Source organism: Carassius gibelio, chromosome B11 (genome assembly GCF_023724105.1).
Source record: "Carassius gibelio isolate Cgi1373 ecotype wild population from Czech Republic chromosome B11, carGib1.2-hapl.c, whole genome shotgun sequence".
Classification (NCBI taxonomy): Eukaryota; Metazoa; Chordata; class Actinopteri; order Cypriniformes; family Cyprinidae; genus Carassius; species Carassius gibelio.
The window spans coordinates 8,194,183-8,217,751 of NC_068406.1; the positions used below are offsets into that span (position 1 = coordinate 8,194,183).

At 35.3% G+C, this 23,569-nt stretch overlaps 2 protein-coding genes across 3 annotated transcripts in view; both read right to left on the minus strand.

Annotated features, from left to right (window-relative positions):
• The window catches only part of kcnab2a (potassium voltage-gated channel subfamily A regulatory beta subunit 2a), a 130,422-nt gene extending 122,689 nt beyond the window's left edge, over window positions 1-7,733 (minus strand). The window contains exon 1 of one of the 2 annotated variants that reach the window (XM_052569772.1): window positions 7,189-7,733. The gene's annotated coding sequence lies outside the window, so the exon portion shown is untranslated. The remainder of the gene's footprint in view (window positions 1-7,188) is intronic. The other variant, XM_052569774.1, reaches the window with a different exon arrangement.
• Window positions 7,734-8,041: 308 nt separating this feature from the next.
• Window positions 8,042-14,686, minus strand: park7 (parkinson protein 7). The gene is made up of 6 exons (XM_052569775.1): window positions 14,514-14,686; window positions 13,596-13,697; window positions 13,248-13,307; window positions 12,923-12,992; window positions 9,569-9,655; window positions 8,042-8,500 (listed from the first exon to the last, which is right to left on the minus strand). Exons 1-6 carry the CDS (start codon window positions 14,601-14,603, stop codon window positions 8,340-8,342), a joined length of 570 nt encoding a protein of 189 aa, XP_052425735.1. The 5' UTR covers window positions 14,604-14,686; the 3' UTR covers window positions 8,042-8,339.
• Between the last annotated feature and the right edge of the window lie 8,883 nt (window positions 14,687-23,569).

The following is a 23,569-nucleotide window of genomic DNA, read 5'->3' on the forward strand; positions in this document are numbered from 1 at the left end:
ATATATATAAATACACACACATACATACATACATACATAGACATAACTTTATTTTTGACAGTTTATTTAATTTCTCTATATCGGAAATCTTCCCAGAGAAGAGGATGTTAGGATGCAAGTAAAGGGAAATGGAGCAAACATAGTTTTTAAAGCATGTCAACACAAAACCTCTTGTTAAAAATAACCTGTATCAGATAGCACTACATTTCCATCATTTCAGCTTCTGCCCTTTAGATCATCATCTCATTTTCCACACAGGTTGTATCAGCACATTCCTTAGTATTAGACGTTTGGGTGCAATTTCGGGGACTGCAGCAATTCTAGCATTGCATTACTGTGTCACTGGTCTTTGGCTCACATCCAGCCATACTACAGCAGATCTGTTTGCCACCTCTATTCCCATCCTTGCAGCATGGAGACCAGAAGGAAACGCCTCTACATTTAGCCTAAGTACTGTCCAAAGTGGTGCATTTACTTTGAGTGCTTAATAGAATACAAAACAGCGTAAGAACAAATGCTTTCTTGAAGAACACAGTAGTCTATAAACATTTACAAATTCATTTGTATAATTCATAGTAGATGTATTAAAGGGATTATATGACGTTGCTAAAAAAGAATATTATTTGTTGTATTTTGTGTAATACAATGAGTTTATGTGGTTTATGTATTTTCCACATACTGTACATTATTGTTGCTCCTCTATGCCCTGCCTTTCTGAAACGTGTTGATTTTTAAAAAGCTCATCGTTCTGAAAAGCAAGGTGTTCTCTGATTGGCCAGCTATCCAGTGCATTGTGTTTGGCCAAACATCTCAAATGTGTGATGGAAGTTTTATGCCCCTTACTATACTGTGATGCCATGTCCCGGCGCATTAGACAAAACCAATAAAACTCATTACAAACAAGGCATTTGTTGCATCCAGTGGGAACATAATTACTGATTATAATGACTTATTTAGGGATGCAACGATACCATTTTTTCAGAACCAATCCAATCCGATACATCAGTTTTTTTTTTTTCTAAATCAATGTAGAATTTCTATACTTCTGTGTTGACCTGATCATCACTCTTCTACTGGATATACAAAACTTCATTTCAATGAAAATTAACAAATGAATATATATATATTCATTTTTCGGACTTATAGTCCGAAAATTACGGTGTGTGTGTGTGTATGTGTGTGTGTGTGTGTGTATATATATATATATATATATATATATATATATATATCTCGAGTCATTTTTCAAAAAGTTAAAAAGTCATTTTTTCTAATTTTACTGTGGTTAGTCCATATTTGCACAATTGTAAACCACACGAACAAAGTACACAAGAACATAATTGTTATAATGATGAGCATCACACCATCTGACAGGTTTCTAATTAACCCAGGTGACTAAAAATGTCATGGAGACAAAATGACAAATTACAGCAATCAACTATCCATAATATTTAAAAAAAAAAAAAAATACTGGAGGATCATGTCACTCCAGAAAGCTCCAAGGACATTAAAGGGTAAGTTCACCCAAAAATTTTAATTATGTCATTAATGTCTCATCCTAATGTCGTTCCAAACCGGTAAGGTTTATCTTCTGAACACAGTTTAAGATATTTTAGATTTAGTCCGAGAGCTCTCAGTCCCTCCATTGAAACTGTGTGAACGGTCTACTGTCCATGTCCAGAAAGGTAAGAAAAACATCATCAGAGTAGTCCATGTGACATCAGAGGGTCAGTTAGAATATTTGGAAGCATCGAAAATACATTTTGGTCCAAAAATTAAGACATTATTCAGTATTGTCTTCTCTTCCGGGTCTGTTGTGAGCGCGTTCACGACGCTGCTGATGTACGACGTTGCTAACGTCATAAGTCAGCAGCGTCGTGAACAACATGAGGGTGTCATTAATGACATCATTTTCATTTTTGTCTGAACTAACCCTTTAAGATCATTCAAGGACAGTTGAAAGAAACTCAAGGTCGCTTACACTAAATTAATAAAATCCTAAATTTTTTAACCAACTCCCACCGTTCTTTTTATTTTTTTATAGTAATAAAAATCAATCTGTTCAGTAAAAGAACAGACCCTACAATTAAAGTCCACACGAAATCAAAATGAAAGTTTTTTGGGTGTAAGCATTAATAGGTTATCTATAAGCCAGTTAGCTCCAAAACAGTGACACAATTAGCATTTAGAAGATGTAAGCATTCAAAGCTTGCAGGTCATCTCTTGTGCCAAAACGGCTCAACGATTTTTTGATGTCACATCATACTTCATCTTTTCATCAAATCTTCTGACCAATCAAATGCACTCTAGAATCCGAAGCACCAGCTGAGATCGGTCACTTGCTCACAGTGTAGTATTTCCTGTACAGTGAATGCCTCATGGTGCACAGTGTAGGTGATAGGGAATGATTCAGATTCAATGATTGGTGCAAATGAGGTCTGGTTTCACATTGTTTCATGCAAACCATGGCAGTGCACATCTGGACTTTGGCTCTGGTCTAGAGACGTGAGTGCACAGAGCAGATCACATGTGCGATTCTGCATTTATTACTACACAGTCGGAGCAAAATTATGACCACTATTTTGTTGTTGTTTGTTTTGTTAATAAAAGTTATGTGTTTTATAAATAGGCTAAAGTGAGTTTGACGTTGTATTCTGTTGTCGCATTCAAGCAATTTAAGCTGACCTTTCACTAATTCAAAAGTGAAAGTAAAATGTGCACAGCATTTCTAAGCTATTTAAAAGCGAAGGAAAGCAAGGAAAAACGGGAAAATTCAAACAAACTAAAAACAAACAATTGCTTTACACCTACTACACTGTAAAAAATTACTGATTTTAACAGGAAAAAACTGTGAAAATGCTACAGTACAAACCTGTTGAATTGTTAATAGTAAAAATGTTAACTGACGTTCCCAGAATTCTCTGCATTGCATTTTAAATGTTGTTTGATTTGATGTTTTTTTTTTCTTTGAAAGAACTGTTTCTTCTTATTTTTTTCTTATTTGTTATGTTTATTAGGGTTGTATGTAACATATAATGTTGTTAAATTAATGTTTATTGCATATTTCAGTTTAATGAGTCTCACCATGATGACATTCAGTGCTTTCAACGACTAATTTTACTGCAGTTTAAACTGAAGTTTAATATTCGACTAGTCGTAGTATAAAAGCAAGACCCCCCCCCCCCCCCCCAAAAAAAAAACAAAAACAATTATTTGTGTGTGTAAATAATGGCCTACATTTGAAATACTAATTGTATGAATCACACTGTCAAATTACTCCATGAAGCTAGGTCACAATTATGCTGTTTCCTTCACTTGCCTCGCATTATCATCATATAACGAAGAGCACAAACTCTACATCAGCCAACGCTTATTTATAAAAATCAGCTGGGGTAATGTAGAAACAATGAAAAAAAAACAAAAAAAAAAACAATAGCCTGACAGATTTCTTCATAGTCAAATAACGTTAGCCAACATATTTAAACACAAGTAAAAAAACAATAGGAAATTTCATCAAGGAATAGCATTAAAACGGCTTTTAAAAACATACTTCATCATTTAGGCTATCATCTATAAACAAAACGAACAAAAACAAAGACAGAACCTGAGACGATAAACAAATACTGCACTAAAAAAAAAAAAAAACACTCTTGTAGGCATGCAGAGATAACGAAAAACAAGCCACCAGGTTTTAGGAATGCACCTGGACATCCCGCACCACCACAGAAGTGGTTCTTCTTTACAGGAATAGACGGCGCAGACGGGATTGCAGTGAATGACGTGATTGACATTAGCTGGCTTTGGATAGTCTCTAATCTAACACCTACGTGCCTATATTAAATATGATTACCCATCACTCCAGTAGAGTTATTGTAAGACAATTTAACATTACAGTTTACACAAAACTTTTCCATTTCCTTCTAATTCAAATTAATTCCACACCACAATTGCTCGTCTTTCGCGTTGCTATGTGTGAGCTCGCCACAACTGACACGAAGAAAACTCATAAGAGGTAAAAAATTTGTTTATGCCCTGATACACTTGTAAAAATAATGTATTATTTTAAAAATATTTTATTGTAACTTATTTAAAATATTTTAAACGTAATAATGGTAATTTAATGGTAAAATAAAATAATGCCAATTTTGTTTTCCTTTCTGTTTTCGACTTGTTTTCAGTGTCGACTAGTAGAAGCTGTACCGTTTAGTCGACTAGTCCTGGGCATCCCTACTCTGTACAATGAATTAATGCTTTCTATTCACTATTCCTTTTGTGGAAAAAAAGGTTTTATGTTTCTAGAAAAGAACCGTAAAACTATTAAACGTGTAATATAAAACCTAAACTGAAACCTGAAGTTTTCATTCCATTTGGAATTCTAAGAGCTGACTTCATTCTAACCAACGGATATGGTTTAAAAGAGAAGATCCAATCAGGGAAGTCACTGAAGAGTCTCATAATTGGATCATTTAACCAATGACTCGGTCCGGCTAAGAGTCAAGCCGCCAGCTCTCTACTCTACAGCTACTCAAGCAGAAAAATGGAAAATGTGCTGCAAAATATGCCAATATTCTAGAAATGTCTTTGAGGAAGAGAGGAGAAATTCATTGCCCATCTATTCTAGATGAAAGCATCAGTGAAATGGATTCAGTGAAATAGGACCCGCTTTTTCTAATAATATGAACTCTGAAAAAAAAAATGATTTGTTAAGGTATGGCTGCACAATTATGGCAAAAATAATAATCACGATGATTATTTTAGTTGTTATTGAGGCCATGATTATTTGACATTGATTACTTTGGAAACATTCTGCATTTATTGTAAAATCATCTAATTAATACACCCACACACACACACACACACATATACTGCACATGGATTTAAAACACAGAACAAAACAAGACATAATCATTGGAAGCCAAAACTCTAGTCAACTACACAAGCTTTTTAGATCATTATACATCACACGTACAGAGATACCAGCAATGCTCTTTGTGCTGCATTTGTGTGTAAGATTGTAACTCTTTGGTTTGAATGACTCCTGGCAGCACTCTGGTCCCAAATGCAGCTTTTTAAAAGATGAGTAAGATGGTGGTTTCTATTTATACCTTGGTTTGCAGTGCTGCACGGAACAGAGAGGGGGCCAGGAAAAAAAAAAAATCAAAATGTGCTTGCATGCAGCCTGTGAGGAGAATTCGTGCACTTCACCTTCCTCTTCCTGCACTTGAGATGAACGGCACATTCACACGTGGCTTGAGGGGCGGTCTCAAATAACTGCAGCCCATTTGAAGTGTGAAAACAGTGGAAGACAACTTTAAATATTTCTTGACAAAGCAAGTGCATTTCTCAGACGGCCAAAGGAAGTCGCCTAGGCAGTTAAGAATGATTTTTGTACATATTTAACTTTTGGCCATTAAAAAAAAAAATCCTGAAAATACCTATTGTAGTAACTTAATACAGCATTCTATCACCTACTGTAGCAAAGATTAAATGATTTTAAAAAAATATTTTACTAATAATAATTTATTCTTCAGACCATCGAAGATGTAAATGAGTTTGTTTCTTAAAAGGATCAAATTTTGTGAAATATAACATTACATCAATTGCTCACCAATGGATCCTCTGCAGTGAATGGGTGCCGTCAGAATTAGAGTTCGAACAGCTGATTAAAACATCACAATAATCCACATCACTCCAGTATCTCAACTAGCAACTTATAACGGGAAAAGCTGTGAAACAAATCCCTCATTATTTTTTTATTTTAAAATGTAGCTTCTGGCTAAATCTCCATCCATAATCCTGCTTTCTCTAGTGAAAAGATCAGCTTGTCTCAATCAGGAGAGAAAAAATGCACACATCAAATACTGTTCACTAGTGAAAAACCGTCATAAACAAATTTGTCTTTGGATTCTGATGTGAGAAGACAAAAAGGGAGTGGACTTCTTCCACTGGAGGAAGTGTTATTATGGATTATACGCTCATATTTTGGCAAGATGCAAAGATTAGAACGCCTTAATGATGAATTTGTTTCTTTCAAACACAAAAGCTTTTGATTTCACAAATCATTAATTGATGGACCAGAGTGGTGTGGATTACTTGTGGATTATTGTAGTGTCTTTATCAGCTGTTTTAACTCTCATTCTGACGGCACCCATTCACTGCAGAGGAACCACTGGTGAACAAGTGGTGCAATGCTACATTTCTCCAAATCTGATCCGATGACAACAAACTCATCTGCATTTTGGATGGCCTGAGGGCTAGTATTTTATGTATTTATTTTTGTCAATTTCACACATTTCAGACTCAAGGATTCAGGTAAATTTATCCAGTCAAAAATCCAGATATATCATGTCAGCAAATCCTTAAATGCATTCATGTAGTTCAGACAGTAAAGAAAAATGTTCCAGGGAATGCATGGTAAAGCAATGTTTTTTGTTTTGTATAAAAGTGTCTGAGAAATGCACAAATGTCAATAAAACTCCTCTACAATATGTTTCTAAACTCCTTAAAAATGTAAGTTACCAGTATAACCATAATTTCTACCAAAACACCACACCATAGTGTTTTTTTTTTTTTTTTTAACTAACTTGGTATTACAAGTTACAAAAATTTCAAACACACAAAAAAAAATCTAAATAAAATACACAATGCGATTAATCGTTTATTTATTTTGTTTGGTTATTTTTCAGTAGTAACAGTAACAGTGTTTTGGTGTAAACTATGGTAACAAAGGGAAACATAGGGTCATGAAAAGGATATCCTGCAAAGCAAACCCCATCTCTGAGTTACCAAGTGTAAACTGCTTTTACAGGACGCAGAACACATCTCTGACATGTTTTGTTATTATTATTATTAATAATATTCTAATGGGAGATGATGACTGACTCCCAGAACTTTGGATGATGTAAGTTACTTGACAGTTTCCTTTCTTCAAGTTCACATTAAAGCTCAAAATCAAACCTTACGGACAACAAACCAGCAAACAGGCGAGTAGGAAAAAAAAAAGAAAAAGAAACTAACGTTACATTACTACTAGTCAACATTAACTAACTTTATAAGCTGTAAGATAACAGCAGCTTCACGTCGCTAACTTATGAGACATTCTGCGATTTACCTCAGCGACACAATAGCATAGTCGTGATTGATTTCTTGCATAACAACAGCTAAACAGAGTTTAAAATATAGGATTCTTACCTTGCAGCGAGATAAGAGTTCATCAAACGCGACAAATCACCCTTTTTCACCGCTCAAACTGTTTAGTGTGATGTCGTTCTTCCCTTCCGTCAGAGGAAAGTCGATCATGCAGCAGCATCCGATGACTTTTTCACCGCTTTTCACACTCGCGCTGTACAGGGACGCTCCTATTGGCTGGTTGAGGCGCACCACGACTAGACAGCGGGGTTTGATTGGTTGGCCTCGCAGTACGTCACTAGAAATATGTTTCACGCGTCCAATAGCTTTGACCTTTTCAATACTCTATTCTCAAACTATAACGTCTTTTTTGTGAATGTGTTTGTGTAGAAGTTTTTGGAAACGAGTGATGTAAAAGTCTTCTCTGAGAAAAGTAAATAATATTTCTCAAATTCTCATTTGCAGTACATTATCTTTTGTCATACTTGGCGATTTTTAATACAAATGCAAATTTATGGAATAAGCAAAACCCACTAAGTTACTATTGATTTTCTGATATAGTATAAATGTTGTTTTTTGATGGGCATAAAATAATTTGAAATCTTTGAAAAGCAAAAAAAAAAAAAAAAAAAAAGCAAAACAATTTTTTTTTATCGTTGTATTAGTATAGATAGGTCTAATATCCTATGGTTCTTATTGTTCTGTGCGTGTTGAAAACAATTGCATGTACGTTAGCCTACTATAAGTTTGTTTGGCACAAATTAAAAAACGCTGTGCGTTAAAGAGTTACTAATTAAATGTTGACTTAAAATTATTATTATTATTAATTATAATACTCCTTTTCCTTTCTGTTCATGCCATCAAAATTCTCGATCAGTTCATGTTAAATGCTTAAGTTATTAAGAGACATTGGGAGTTTAGTGCACCATGACTTTATTCTGATTCAGAAGTGATTAAGTGCAGAGCAAGAGAACCAGACCTCACAGAAAGCCATAAAAAGCAATTTAGATTTTCGACTGCCAGTTTGCAGCAACTTTCTTCAAATAAGTAACTTAATTAAATAGTCATATTCCTACACATAAAAAAACAAAACAAAAAAATAACATGCCAGGAAACCTCTAAACCAATTAAATTCAACTCCCTTTTAGATTATATTGTCTTCTTTTTCAGCATAGCAGTACAATTGTAAATGTGAGATCTTCACAGTTTGATGATCAGTCTTTCAGGATGAGGGGGGCTTTGACTTGGGCAGCAACCTCTGCACCCATGAGCTCTTCCACTATAGTCAAGGCAAACTCAAAGCTGGTTCCTGGCCCTCTGCTGGTGATCACGTTACCATCCTTCTGAACACGAGCCTCTGAATATTTATAATGGTCTGGGGGAAGAACAAAAATAATTCATGCGGCTAAAGATAGTACAGTATGTGCATTTTGAAATAGGGGGAAACTCCAAAGATTAAAGGCCAGTTTTACTAAAAACAGGGTAATTGCAAAACTGCACTGATGGGGGTGGACTTTTCTACAGGCGATTTACTAACAATGCTCAAATTAAAGAACACAGACATAAAATCTCATTTCCATATGGACCCAGCACAATATGCCAAGTGCAGCACAAATTAGAGCGGTCACAAGTAAATAATTAGGAAATAAAGAAGCCACAATACATTGAAAAGAACCGGAGGCAAAAAAAATGCTTGAATTGCAAGGAGTTTTGATAGATCTGGTATTGTCTGACTCCTAGATGAGGGTTCCAAGTCGTATTTTATTTCCTAAAGCAAATTAAAATAAGATAGCTTGGCAAATAATATTTTTGTGTTCTTCTTGCATTCCAAATAAATTTTGTGTGAAAAAAATCCTCTCCCTTCTAACACTAGCAAAAAAATTGCAGCCATTTCAAGTGCAAAATAGTTTAAGACATGCTTTTTTGGTCTGTTGCATGCAATCATGCAACTAGCTGATCTAGTTGCATGATTTATTTTAATGCTCCCCTCCCATAAATTTTGCGTCTGACAGGGAAACTTCTACAAATGCATATTCAATAAATTCACGTGCAAGAATAACAACTTTACAGCAATCATTCATAACTGCGCATTCTTTAGTATATCTTGACAGTACTATTTTAATGGAAAAAGATGGTTTGTGTTAGGGCAGGCTGTTAGTAAAACTGGCCCTATATCTGATTTGAGCGTGTGCCATACAGTATAAACACGCACATCAACCTGAATTTTATTAAGCGTTCATTTAAACACTAAATTCGGATTCATCCATCGGGATGATTTAGTTCCAAATGAAACAAAAGGTGTCCATAAACATGGCTATTATGAACCCTCTGCTGGATGTTTATTTCGTGTTCTTTTCCAAGACATGCCTCTTAAATATGGAGGTTTCTATCACTGACATTATAGGCTTGTGAGAAAAACACTAGGTATATGAAGAGACATTACCACCGGCCATCATCTTGTCCTTGGCACCTGGATGGGTGGTAACTGTGCTGCCATATGCGATACCGTGTGCCAAGAGTGCAGTCGGGCCTGCAACAGATCAGAAAATTACCTTAAGTTAGACGATTATTTCACCTTATAAAAGCAGAAAATGTGAAAAAAAAAATAAAAATCCTGTGATTCTTATTTGTGCTGTTTACAAAGCAAAGCATCACTACACTTGAGTAAAGGACTTGATCAAACCTGTATGGTGTGTAAAACTCCAATCACATTTTCTTCAGAATGATTAAATGAGAAATGAGCAAACATAGTTATTTTTTATATAAAGCTGAAGTCAAACGTGTGTATGATTCAGCGCCAGTGCCTGGGAAGGGGTAAAGTGATTTATGTGGTGTAAATCATATCGAATATGAATAAATATCACTATCAGCCAGACATCAATATACTGTTATCAAAAATAAACCAGGTATACAATTTCTATCTAATTCAGCAATCTGCATTGGAAGAAGGAAAGGAACGGAAGAAAGTAAAAATAGGGATCTAAAAATAACCTGGTTTTGCTGCATTATCATTTGCAGTGCCCTGGCTGTGCAGTGAGTTCATCTGAACATTAATGAAAAGAGAGCTCTTAACTATTGATTGTGCACCCTGGCAGACGGCCAGTGTGGTCTAGTGATTACACTTTCTCTGGCAGGACGTTTACTGACCGATCTCATCCTTGCATCTACTGTTACGGGCAGTGCTTGTGTAAAGCTCAGTCCACAAAAGGAGATAAAAGAAAGGCAAGTATAAAGGGCCTTTATTCCCCAGCCACAGTCTTTTGTTCCAGGACATTTAACAGTGACATATAATCAAAGTAATATGACTTTACATTTCAAGTTGATTAACTATTCTCATCCCTGTGTTTATGTATTTTCTATTGAAACAGGAAGTAAAAAATAATAAATAAATAATATACAAAATATGATTATTGTTGTTGTTATTATTATTTATTGCCACTAGCCTATGGATAGATCACAATCCTTCAAAACCATGGTTCTTTTATTCCTGTAGTCATTGGCAGGTAGCATTAGAAAAAGGAGACATTTCTATTCTAGAAAATTTTATTTACACCTGATCAGCAGATGCCATCAGTGATAAACTATTATAGTACTATTATAGTTTTTATTAATATTTTAAATTAGTTTTTATTTTATATTTTTGTTATTTCAATTTTTAAAGTTGTATCAATTTTGTTAAGTGTTTTTGTAATGTTATTATTATTATTTTATGTATACTTAATTTTTATAAATTATTAAATTAAAATAAATGCAACTAGCTAAAAATAAAACAAGGTTTATTTTACAAGGTTTACAAAAAAAGGTTTGTATATAGTGGTTCTGTAAAAACAATTAAATTGCATTTAAAATACATGTTTGTGTACATATATATATATATATATATATATATATATATATATATATATATATATATAAAAAAAATATGTATGTGTACTGTGTATATTTATTATTTGTACATAAATACAAACATATGCATGTATATATATTAAAAAAATGTGTCAAGTTTGTATATTAAATATAAATACATAAATCTATATACATGTATACATAAATAAATATGTATGTATATATATATATATATATATATATATATATATATATATATATATGTATGTGTGTGTGTGTGTGTTTGTGTATTGTTTATTTATAATGTGTGTGTATATATATAACTACACATACGTACAGTATATAATTGAACATATTTACATGTATTTATATTTAATATACAAACTTGACACATTTTTCTTAAATATATACATGCATATGTTTGTATTTATATACAAATAATAAATTTACACAGTACACATACATATTTTATATAGTAAACAAAAACTTATTTTGGATGTGATTAAAGGGGTCATATGATGCTGCTAAAAAGAACATTATTTTGAAGAACATTATATTTGGTGTAATGAAATGTGTTTGTGGTTTAAGGTAAAAAAGAAAAAGACAAACAACAAGTGGTAATCTACACTGCTCAAAACTTGTGTTTGAATCATCAGTGTCAAATTCTTTAAATATGAAAACACTTAAAGGCTGCGAGTCAGAACACATGGCATTGTAGTCTACTCTCCCAAAAATGCGCTGAACACATCTGAATATTTGGGTCGAACTGTTCTGGAACAATGTTGTAACCACTGATTTCTAGTCTTGTCCTCTTTTGGAAGACCAAACAAAGTAGTTTCGCTTTCGCAAACAAAACACACAGTGTCTTCACAACATGGCAGTGGTGACATTGTTATGCAAATCTTCCCACATCGTGACATAGACATGTGGGGGCGTGTTTAAACGAGTCGTTTTAGGAGGGCGTGGACCAGTCTTAACTTTGATGAAGAAGATCTCTTTGGGTTTGCAACTTTAGGGATCTTTTTGATTCACAAACAGCTTGTAAGACTCCAAAGAGAAAGGAATACTTGAAATCGCATCATATGACTCCTCTAATCGTGATTAATCATTTTGACAGCACTAATTACACATATATAGAGAGAGCATGAAAAATTTTAATAATCCTCTCATTTTTTTATGGTTTTAGTTAACTAGAATTACCCTTAATGCCATGAGTGTTTTTCACTGATGTTAAAAAGCCACTAGAAGTTCAGACGGTCAACATTTAGGACTACACCAGTGTATGCAAATGCAAAGCTAATTAGACATGGATAAGGATTTTGAGTTTGCCAGTGTAATTACCCAAGAAATTACGGATGCTAATTTATTTTTGACAATCTGATCGTGCATTCTGACTCTACGGACACAGACTCGGTTTAGAAGGTACTCCACGGCACTAAAAGAAGCCATTTCCTGTTCATTAGAGATCCCTATGGGGACATCTGCCGTTTTCTGGGACGCCTTCCGCTCTCCTCTGCTCTCTACAGCCACACAGGCTCACTGCCCTCATTCACTACGTCCTTCACGAGCCCTTGAAAGGAAAAGCTGATAGCACACATCTCTGCATTCAATACGCCCACAAATGAAGATGGACGTGCCTAATACTGGCAATTATTACAACTCATTATCCTCATAATTTGTATTTCAGAATTGTAGTTTTACAGTCATAATTATAATCCATTGAGCATCATACTGACATGCCACAAAGATTCTTCCAGAAATTATCCAGACGGTTCAGGTGTACAAACGGGGACAAAGGCCCTCTGGGAAATTCATAATAGAGGAAAAAGGTAATATATGGCTTCTATTGCTGACATTTTGCCTAATGGAGCAGCGCTGAAAGAGTTGAAATAAATGCTGTTTTTCCAGGGAAAGGTTAATGTGTGCACAGAGGTCACGGTATGAAGATTACCTGCACAGATTGCAGCGATCAGACCCTTCCTGCCCTCCTGGTCCTTCAACACCTCTTTCACAGCGGGAGACTACAACACACACACACACACACACACACACAACATTTCATTACTGAAATCACTGTCACACTGTCACAACACCTCTTCAATTTACATAATTATGCAATGTTTGCATTTCACAATACGAAAACAATTCTAACCTCAGCAGATGACGCAAATATGTTTTCTATTTATTTCGAGGGATGTTATGCAAGAAGCTCATGGCTCTCACTCCAATGGAATCGGTTCAACTGTAAAACACACATAATTAAAGCAAAGTCGTACCTCAGAAAGGTTTTGAGCTCCAAGCAAACCTCCAGGCAGAAGTACCACATCATACGGACCCTGCCAGAAAAATGACATTCATCTGCGTTAAGTTGCAACGAGGGGTGTTTTTATCATGTTTGACAATCAAGTATGTTTCGTTATTATAGCTGATGTGCATATGTTGGTATTCAGGTTTTGGATGTGATAAATTTAACATCTATAGAAGTGTAGTTTCAAGTTTTATTGGCAATGCACTATTTGGCCAGTGGATAGAGACAGCACTTCCTTCACCTTCAGCTTTAACTTTATTCAGCACAAATTAGTTCTAGTCCACTTGAACTTATGAGGAGCCGGTTAAAGTCAAACCTGTTTGCGGGCGTCCTCTAGGCTTGAGTCTGGACATATCATGACATCACGGCTGCACTGCACCGGCTCTTTACCCGCCAGACCTGCCACTGTAACAGCAATCTACGGGAGAGAGGAAAAACATCAATTCAATTAGAATATCTGCTTTGTGTGTGAGAGTATATATATGTGTGTGTGTGTGTGTGTGTGTGTGTGTTTCCCTTCTCTCAATCAGTATATTTGTAAATTTTAAACAATGCATAAATTTGGAAGTTATCCATCTCTCTCTGTGTATATGTGTGTGTTTATATACATATATAAAATTGCAATTCAAATTATTCAACCCCCACATACTGCAATAGTTTGAATATAATTTAATAATTTAAAATGTTTCTTTCTTTCTCCATTTATAACAGATTAGTTGTATATTTCCTTTTTCACTTTTTACGGGTATATCATAATTACTCCACATGTTGTTTTTAAGTCACTTATTTGTATGGTAGGGCAGAAACTAAGGCATCATTACTCCAGTCTTCAGTGTCACATAATCCTTCAGAAATCATAACATTTAAGAAATCTTTTGCAATATTATAAAATGTATTTGTTGTCACTTTTGATCAATTTAATGCATCATTCTTAAATAAAATTATAAAGTTCTCTCAAAAAAAACTACGTATAAAATCTCTGATTATGTAATGTCCGAGACAAGTTGACTATAGTTGGCATTTACAGCTCAGAGTCTGGCAGCAGTACGAGCATATACCGACCGCTGCACATTCAACAAGCTCTGATCACTGCATTCACTTCACAAACACAAACGCATGAATTCAGAAGCATTTGTGCTCCACACACACTAGTTGCCTACAGACTTGCACACAGCAGCACTGCATTCGCATGAATCTCCACAGCTCAGTGGAAGAGTGCTGTAACGGTACAGACCCCCGCTCTGCGCATGACATCCACCGGGATCACCGTCTCCATCTCCTCCGCGCCCTTCGCCAGGATCACTAGAGCTCTTTTACCAGCCATGACTGCGAGTCTGAGGCCTGGGAGTCTGGAACGGTCTGACGCGCCACTCACACGCGACACATTTAGTATAAAAGTCGTTTCCGGGTCTGGTTACTTCTGGGGAACTGCCAAGCAAAATAAGAGTCTTCATTTTTTTGTTTTTCGTGTATTTAATGGCGGTGATTTAATTTATTATATTCCTATGTGTAATCCTGTACTTTGTACTATGGTAATAGAATAATTGTAAAAAAAATGTTTATTATACATAGTCATCACAGATATGAAAGAAGATCCAGAAAATATCCTTAAATGCATAATATACACTACAGATTTAGTTTCTGTATGTATATATATATATATATATATATATATATATATATATATATATATAGATAGATAGATAGATAGATAGATAGATAGATAGATAGATAGATAGATAGATAGATAGATGCAAAAGTCTGTAAGTGCCATATAAAATGTTCTTCTAAAATTACCATTTTATCCGGCTACCATTTGTGTGTGTGTGTGTGTGTGTGTGTGTTTGTGTGTGTGCGCGCGCGTGAATATATAAGTAAACATTCTATAGTTGTATACAGCTACAAATGGCTTTTAGAGCCACATAAAGTAATGTAGACGTTTCAATAGTTTCACTTGTGTTAATTAATTAATTTATGTTTAGATTAAAAGTAAAGTTGTTTTTAAAATGGAACAACGTTAATGTGTAAGGTTTTACGGCAGATATTTTGGGGAAAATGCTAACGATTATGTTGGCACTGCCATTACCCTCAGTTGTGGTAGAAAACCTCTACTTATTTGTTATTGAGAACATGATGAAGATTTTTCTTTACTATAGGAAATGTTTTGTTTGGGTTTGTTAATAAAAAAGAAATGCTAATTGTACTTAATCTCCTTATCTTGTAAACAAAATTGTATTTCACATATCAGAAGCCACTGTTTTGCTTTTGTTTTGCTTGCTGAAATACAGCATTACTTTGGGACAATTTCTAACTCAGGTAATAGGATTTTAAAAATAGCTGAAATTTGTAATCTGTTTAATCTTTTCCTTTGAATGTAATGTGTTTTATTTAATACCCCTGTCTTTGTTTTGTCATTAGTATATATATATGTTGTTCGTTATAATTGTTTTACATTTTATTTATTATAATTATTATTATTATTTTGTATTTTTGTATTTTAACTGTCTTTTATTGGTAGAGATATAATAATAATATTGCAATGCAGCTCTTCGGCCACTAGAGGACGGTGTAGACCACTGAATTGCAGTTCCAGGCATAGTATTTATAACTGGCTTTTTTGATGGGTCTGAAAACAGCATTCAGTGTCATCATCTTTGAGCAACAGAAATGTTGACACTGGAGGCAAAGTTCCAATAATTTCAAAGGCTATTGAATTAATTAATTTGTTTATTTTAATGAGATGAAGGATTTTGTTTTCAAATGAATTCTCCGTTGCAACACTATCTAAAATACTGCACCCTAAAGACTCAACAAAGTACAAGTCTCGAGCGGTTACACAAAAAACATGTAGAGTTTCCATTCTCGTACTCTGTGTCATTGAGACCCTGATATTTAATGCATTGGGCCAGAATGCACTGTCTGCAGCAGTGGATGATGCACACATCAGCGGCCTGTTTGTTGCGTGTCTGTGTGTAAATCCAGCAGGCAGCTGTGATAGCCAGCATATGCAGCTGGGATCAACTGAGCTCACCCTACATAGCTTATTTTCTCTTTATTTAATTATTTCCCCAACTCTTTACCCTAGAAGCTTATAGTATGCCCGTGTTGTAAATACAGAATGGCGATTAAAGTTGTTTGTAAAGCAGGTAACCCTGGTAAGACTGAGGGATTTGGCTTGATGTGAAGTCGCCCGCTCAACCATCTGTGCACAATCCTCAACATACCCGCTGCTGGCAGCCGCTCACGCTGGTTAAGATGCACTGACACACTCTCAAGACAAAAGAGAACATCCCTGAGTTTGGACTCAATGCTGTTTTTTCCGTCGCTTTGTAAATGGGGGCTATCAGAGTTGTGTGTGCTGTTGTTGAGTTTATTTGTTTGCCCCTGGAAACAGATTTATTGTGCCAAAATTATCATCATTTAATGTACATGATCATTTTACCTTTCTCTGATTTTATAGTCAAGACCTCTCTATGTAAATGATGTAATTTATAACTAGTTCCAGGATTATCATACAAGAGTCGACTCAATATTATGGAGTAATATTTCTACCGAGCAAGGACACATGAAATTAATCAAAAGTCAAAGTATAGGCGTTAACAATACTGAAAAATATTTTTACTTAAATTTTAATTAAAAAAAAATCTGATCATCAAATATATAATTGTTTCCAAAAAAAATAAACTGTATTCAACACTGATAATAATTTTATAATAATATTTTCTATTCATAATAATAATATAAAATGTTTCTTGAGCAGCAAATCAGCATATTAGACTGATTTCTGAAAAATCATGTGACACTGAAGACTGGGGTAATGATGCTGAACGTTCAGCTTTATATTTTAGGAATCAATTATGTTCTAACATATACAATATTCACATATGAAACAGTTGTTTTAAATTGTAATAATATTTCACAATTTGACAGTATTTAGCACTGTTTTTTTTTTTTAACCAAAGAAATGAAGCCTTGTTATACAGAAGAGAAATCTTTCAAATAAAATAAAACCTAAATCAACTTAAATCAAGTTTGTCGTATTCAAGTGCTTTGTTATCAGAGGAATCATTCTTGCCTGTTTCTTAGGAAAATCGTTTTAAAGCCTAAATAAATACATATGACCTAGATGATATGGGAAAAAAACTAATTAAGTTTTTAATAAAACGTGACCGGTGCTGGCAAAATGAGCTATTTTTATTTTCACATTCTCCATTGAAAGACCTTCAAAATGATGTATAATTGGTTGGAATCGGACAAAAAATGAAATTTCTGAGAAAAATCTAGTTTTCTGAAGGATCCAAAGCAAAATCACCTAGCAACACTGCATCATTTCCTCCACTTCCTTTCTTATTATTAATTACTATAATAATAATCACAATACAGTCATTTTTATTTTATCTTTGTATATTCAAAATAAGAATAGGTGCAAAAAACAGCAACAGTATAGAACAAATCTAAGAATTTTTTTGTTGTTGTTCACTTTACACCTTTAGCAACAAACGCATGAAAAGCAAACAATCAAGTGTAAAAATCACTTCAGTGTGTTCATTAAATAGACATTGATTATTAAAACTACAAAAGCAGTTCAATTTAAGAGCAGCAAACTTTCTTTTATTGTTAGGTTAATATTAATGAGACAGATGGCCTATAAATTAAGACCTATTGCAATGCACACAGATCTGATATATTGTTATACATCAGATGTTTTTCCACATCACATTCACTTAAGGCATAACAGATTCCCCTGGCTTCATAGACGAGGCTGAAGAATAGTTCCAGACTAAAATGTAATTCTGAGCTGTTATCGACATTTATTGACACTTTTTTTGTCTGTAGCTCAAAATTAGCCTGTGCACATTCTGATTAATTTTGCCAGCACAGGTAACATATGCTTAAAGTCAAACCATTTTCTACATCACAGACATTTAACCAATCCAGTCGACTTGTGGGACTGGGCTTTTCATCCACTGGGATAGATTTCTATTTGGAGCAAGGTTTTTTTTCCTTTTTTTTTCCAGTGTTAAGCACCACACTAAGGAGCCAGCAAGCTTTGCAGCTTTGGAAGCAGAGGAATCCACACCAAGTGTCTGGACTGGTTCTATCATGAAAGATTGTCGAAGACTGACACAGAAGAGAAGAAATTGTTGAATAAACTCTTAATTTTTGCAGACAAAAAAAAAAAAAAGTATTCTTGTGGTTTCATAAAACTACAGTTGAACCATGTCACATGTCACATAGACTATTTTAATGATGTCTTTACTACCTTTCCGGGTCTTTAACTTGGTAGTTTCGTTGCTGTCTATGGTGGGTCAGAGAGCTCTCGGATTTCATCAAAAATATCTTAATTTGTGTACGGTATATGGTTTTTAGATGACACAAGGGTGAGTTATTAATGACAGACTTTTCATTTTTGGGTGAACTATCTCTTTAATAAGAGACTCCACATATACTGAATGAGTTAATGGTATAGAGGGGTGCTTCCCAAATCTGTCCTGGAGGTCCCTCTGCCTGCACCTTTTGTATGTCTCCCTTATTTAACACACCTGATTCCACTCATCAGCTCGTTAGTAGAGACTGCAAGAACTAAATTGGGTGTGTCTGATTAGGAAGACATAAAAAATGTGCAAGGCAGGGGGTCCTCCAGGACAGGTTCGGGAATCATTGGTATAGAGAAACATTTAAGCCATTTTAAGACATCACTTTCATGGGGATTTTTTTTTTTTTTTTAAATATGTAATTTTAATAATCAAAGACAAGTTTTAAGGGATAACATTAGTGACTGCAGGCACTCCATGTTTAAAGTTTATGGCTCAGAAACTTGGGTATCACAAAGTAAAGGCCCTCTCGGAGGCCTCATGTCCCACAAAAATAGAACTTAAAAGCAGTGATGTAAAGCAGATCTACAGCAGAAAGCCTGCACAGAACAACTGTATAACGGGGACGTGACAGCCTGATCTCACGGCAATTCATACATATTTTACGAGGTGGCTAATTCGTATGAATTTGTATGCCTTTATACATACAAATTCATATGATTTGTGCTAAATCGTACATCAAGTCAAGTCAAGTCAACTTTATTTATATAGTGCTTTAAACAAAAAAGATTGTGTCAAAGCAAATGAACAACATTAATTAGGAAAACAGTGTCAGAAATGCAAAATTACTTTAAATGCAAAATGAGTTAAATTCAGTTCATTATTGAATTCAGTGATGTCATCATTCAGTTTAGTTCAGTTGAAATATTATTTGTGCAATCATTTGCAATCAAGATGAAGTGACCCCAACTAAGCAAGCCAGAGACGACAGTGGCAAGGAACTAAAACTCCATCGGTGACAGAATGGAGAAGAAACCTTGGGAGAAACCAGGCTCAGTCGGGGAGCCAGTTCTCCTCTGACCAGACGAAACCAGTAGTTCAATTCCAGGCTGCAGCAAAGTCAGATTGTGCAGAAGAATCATCTGTTTCCTGTGGTCTTGTCCTGGTGGTCCTCTGAGACAAGGTCTTTACAGGGGATCTGTATCTGGGGCTCTAGTTGTCCTGGTCTCCGCTGTCTTTCAGGGCTGTAGAGGTCCTTTCTAGGTGCTGATCCACCATCTGGTCTGGATACGTATTGGATCCGGGTGACTGCAGTGATCCTCTGATCTGGATACAGACTGGATCTGGTGGCTACAGTATGGCGACCTTGGAATATGAGAGAAACAGACTAATTTTAGTGTACATGCCATTCTTCTAATGATGTAGCAAGTATATTGTGTGTTATGGGAAGTGTTCCCGGTTCCGGTTTACTTAATTAATGTAGCCTAAATGGATTTGGATATTAGAAGCTTATTAGTGTGTCATGTGTAAGACAGGTTAAAGAGATGGGTCTTTAATCAAGATTTAAACTGCAAGAGTGTGTCTGCCTCCTGAACAATGTTAGGTAGGTTATTCCAGAGTTTTGGCGCCAAATAGGAAAAGGATCTGCCTCCTGCAGTTGATTTTGGTATTCTAGGTATTATCAAATTGCCAGAGTTTTGAGAATGGAGCGGACGTGGAGGACTATAATATAATAAGAGCTCATTCAAATACTGAGGTGCTAATCCATTCAGGGTTTTATAAGTAATAAGCAAGATTTTAAAATCTATATGATGTTTAATAGGGAGCCAGTGCATTTCTGACAGAACCGGGGCTAATATGGTCATACTTCCTAGTTCTAGTAAGAGCTCTAGCTACTGAATTTTGAACTAGCTGGAGTTTGTTTATTAAGTGTGCAGAACAACCACCCAATAAAGCATTGCAATAATCTAACCTTGAGGTCATAAAGGCATGGATTAACATTTCTGCATTTGACATTGAGAGCATAGGTCGTAATTTAGATTTTTAGATGGAAAAATGCAGTTTTACAAATGCTAGAAAGTGGCTTTCTAAGAAAAGATTGCTATCAAATAGCACACCCAGGTTCCTAACTGATGATGAAGAACTGACAGAGCAGCCATTAAGTCTTACACAGTGTTCTAGGTTATTACATACAGTTTTTAGGTTCTATAATTAACACATCTGTTTTTTTCAAAATTTAGCAGTAAGAAATTACTTGATATCCAGTTTTTTATATCGACTATGCATTCTGTTAGTTTTTTAAACTGGTATGTTTCGCTGGGCCATGAAGAAATATAGAGCCTGAGTATCATCAGCATAACAGTGAAAGTTAAAGCTGCAGTAGGGAACTTTTGACGCTCTAGCGGTTAATAAACAGAACTGCTTGCGTCTTGCGGAAGAACATTGTAGCCGGAGCTACTTCTCTCTGTTTATGTCTATGAAGAATCACAAAGGTACTGGGTTACTCCGCCGCGGTACCCCCGAAGCAATCTAAAATAGTCAGAATATAAACACTTATTATAGGTGTACCCTAGTGATTCAGGACAAGCTAAAAACACGGTTTGGAAAATGGATTCATGGTGTACTCGCTTATTATGTTCATTTTTCTACATTTTGAACACAAACAAAGTTATGGACCGCAGCTCTGATTGGTTGTTTTTTACCGGGAGCGCATGACTTTCTGCAAATGGCAATAGGACCACTGGGAGGAGCCAGAGGAGCTTGATTTTTTTCACAGATTATCTGTCTCATATTCTACTGTCAGGACATAATGACAGGTTTAATAAATATGTAAAAAATATTTGTTTACAAAAGTTCCCTACAGCACCTTTAACACCGTGTTTCCTGATGATATCTCCCAAGGTTAACATGTAAAGCGTGAAGAGTAACAGCCCTTGTACTGAGCCTTGAGGTACTCCATACTGCACTTGTGATCGATATGTACCTCTTCATTCACTGCTACGAATTGATGGCCATCATTTAAGTATGATTTAAACCATGCTAATGCACTTCCATTCCATTCCAATGCCAACAAGTTTTCTAGTCTATGCAAAAGAATGTTGTGGTCAATAGTGACGAACACAGTGCTAATATCCAGTAGTGTACATGTTTTACAAGTTGTAAAATCAAATTTGGTTGAATTTTTTTGAATGACCAACACCTAACCCCGCCCCTAAACCTACCCATCACTGGGGTCTAGACAAATCATACAAAATCATACAAGTAAGGTCGTATTAATTTGTACAAATTAGCTACCTCATAAAATATGTACCAATTGGTCATGAGATAGCATTGGACGTGAACAAGTGTACAGAAACTTTCATCTGGTTTTGGCAGCAAACACAGCTCTTTCTGACTCTCACTCTTTATTTCCTTCTGATTTAGTGATCTGATATACTCATCTGTGTTGTGACTGTCTGACTAATGCAGGAGCCAAACTGCAGTTTAACTACATACATTATTATCTGTCACCCTCCACCGCATGCAGCCGTGCCGCTGCCAGACCCTCTGCAGACTGCAGCTTTATCTAACACTGCACAGAGGTTCCCTCTCAGACCTGAGGGGCTTCTGGAATGTTACCACTGGGGATTCTTTAATACTGAGGATTTTTCCTTCCTTTAAAGAAGGCAACCAACAGATGCAGGAAGTCAGGGAATTCCACAAATTCTTGTTTGTCACTGGGTAATCCTGTTACCGGCCCTGTGAATATGAAATGGTGTAAACATGAAAATAAACACTTTCTTTTTTGCTTCTTTTTTAATTACTTTTTTCTGGAGGGGGTGAGCATGTACAAGAAGGCCTCATTTATTGGGGTTACGGACCCGTTGTGACATCTGCATCAGATAGCATGCTCGCTTCTGCTTTTATTGCCACCATAATGCTGCTATATACATTCTAAATGGTTGGAAGGGTGTTCTGGATGGTTGCTAGGGTGGTTACTTGGTGGCCCAGATCAATATAGCCCAATCTCAAGTTTTATTTGCTGAGTCATTCAAGTTCTCAAATGCTGTAAGATGAATTAAAATATTTCTTTAATATGGTATGTTTATTTTTTGTTAAATTTTTTCATGCTTAACTTAATAAGCACTTCTAACTGCTATATTTTCCGTATTTCTTTCAAAGCTAAGTGACTGTATGGGAACTGGTGATTTAATTTGCAGTACAGTGATCATAGTGGACAATCCAGATGGTGTCATCTTAAAAAACAACATTTATTGTAATTTATTGCTATTTCAGCATTTATTGTCAAGAGCTTTGAGTCCATTTCTTTTAAAGTGGTCATCGGATGCTACGTGCACTTTTACAAGTTGTTTGAACTGAAATGTGTGTTAAGTACAAGTAAACAAGTATACGTATAAACAAGTACAAAAGTTGTGCTTGCCTTGAACACACCACTCAGAATACAACCGACTGCAAACTAACACGTGCATTCTGTGCCTGCATGAGAGAAATTAACTGTCTATATTAGCGTATATGCGTATAATAGTATATATTCGTCATTCAAAAGGAGAATTAAAACAAGGCTATATGAGAGATACACAGATATGCTAAACCTAACAAAGCAGTTTTTGCTTATCATTTTGAATATCCTATCAGTTGTGTTGAAAACTTTCATCATGTTAAGTTGCTCATGTTGCTATGAAAATAGTTGCATATTGGAATGCTTGGGAAAGATCACATAATGTTAAAACAGTCTTCTGTTTGTGCTGCCTCATTTACTTGCTCGTTTTCATCACTTTCTCTTTAATGATCAAGCACTGACTTGTTTACTAAACTGAACATCAAATCTGACTTCTCACTTCCGCAGATTGCCTTGACACCGATTCAACATGTTGGCCTGCTGTCGAATTAAGTCCAACAAGAAACGACGTGTTGAACACACCAAAAAACTATCACGACAGACACTCGCTCATGGTCATTGACCAGTGCTTGGTGT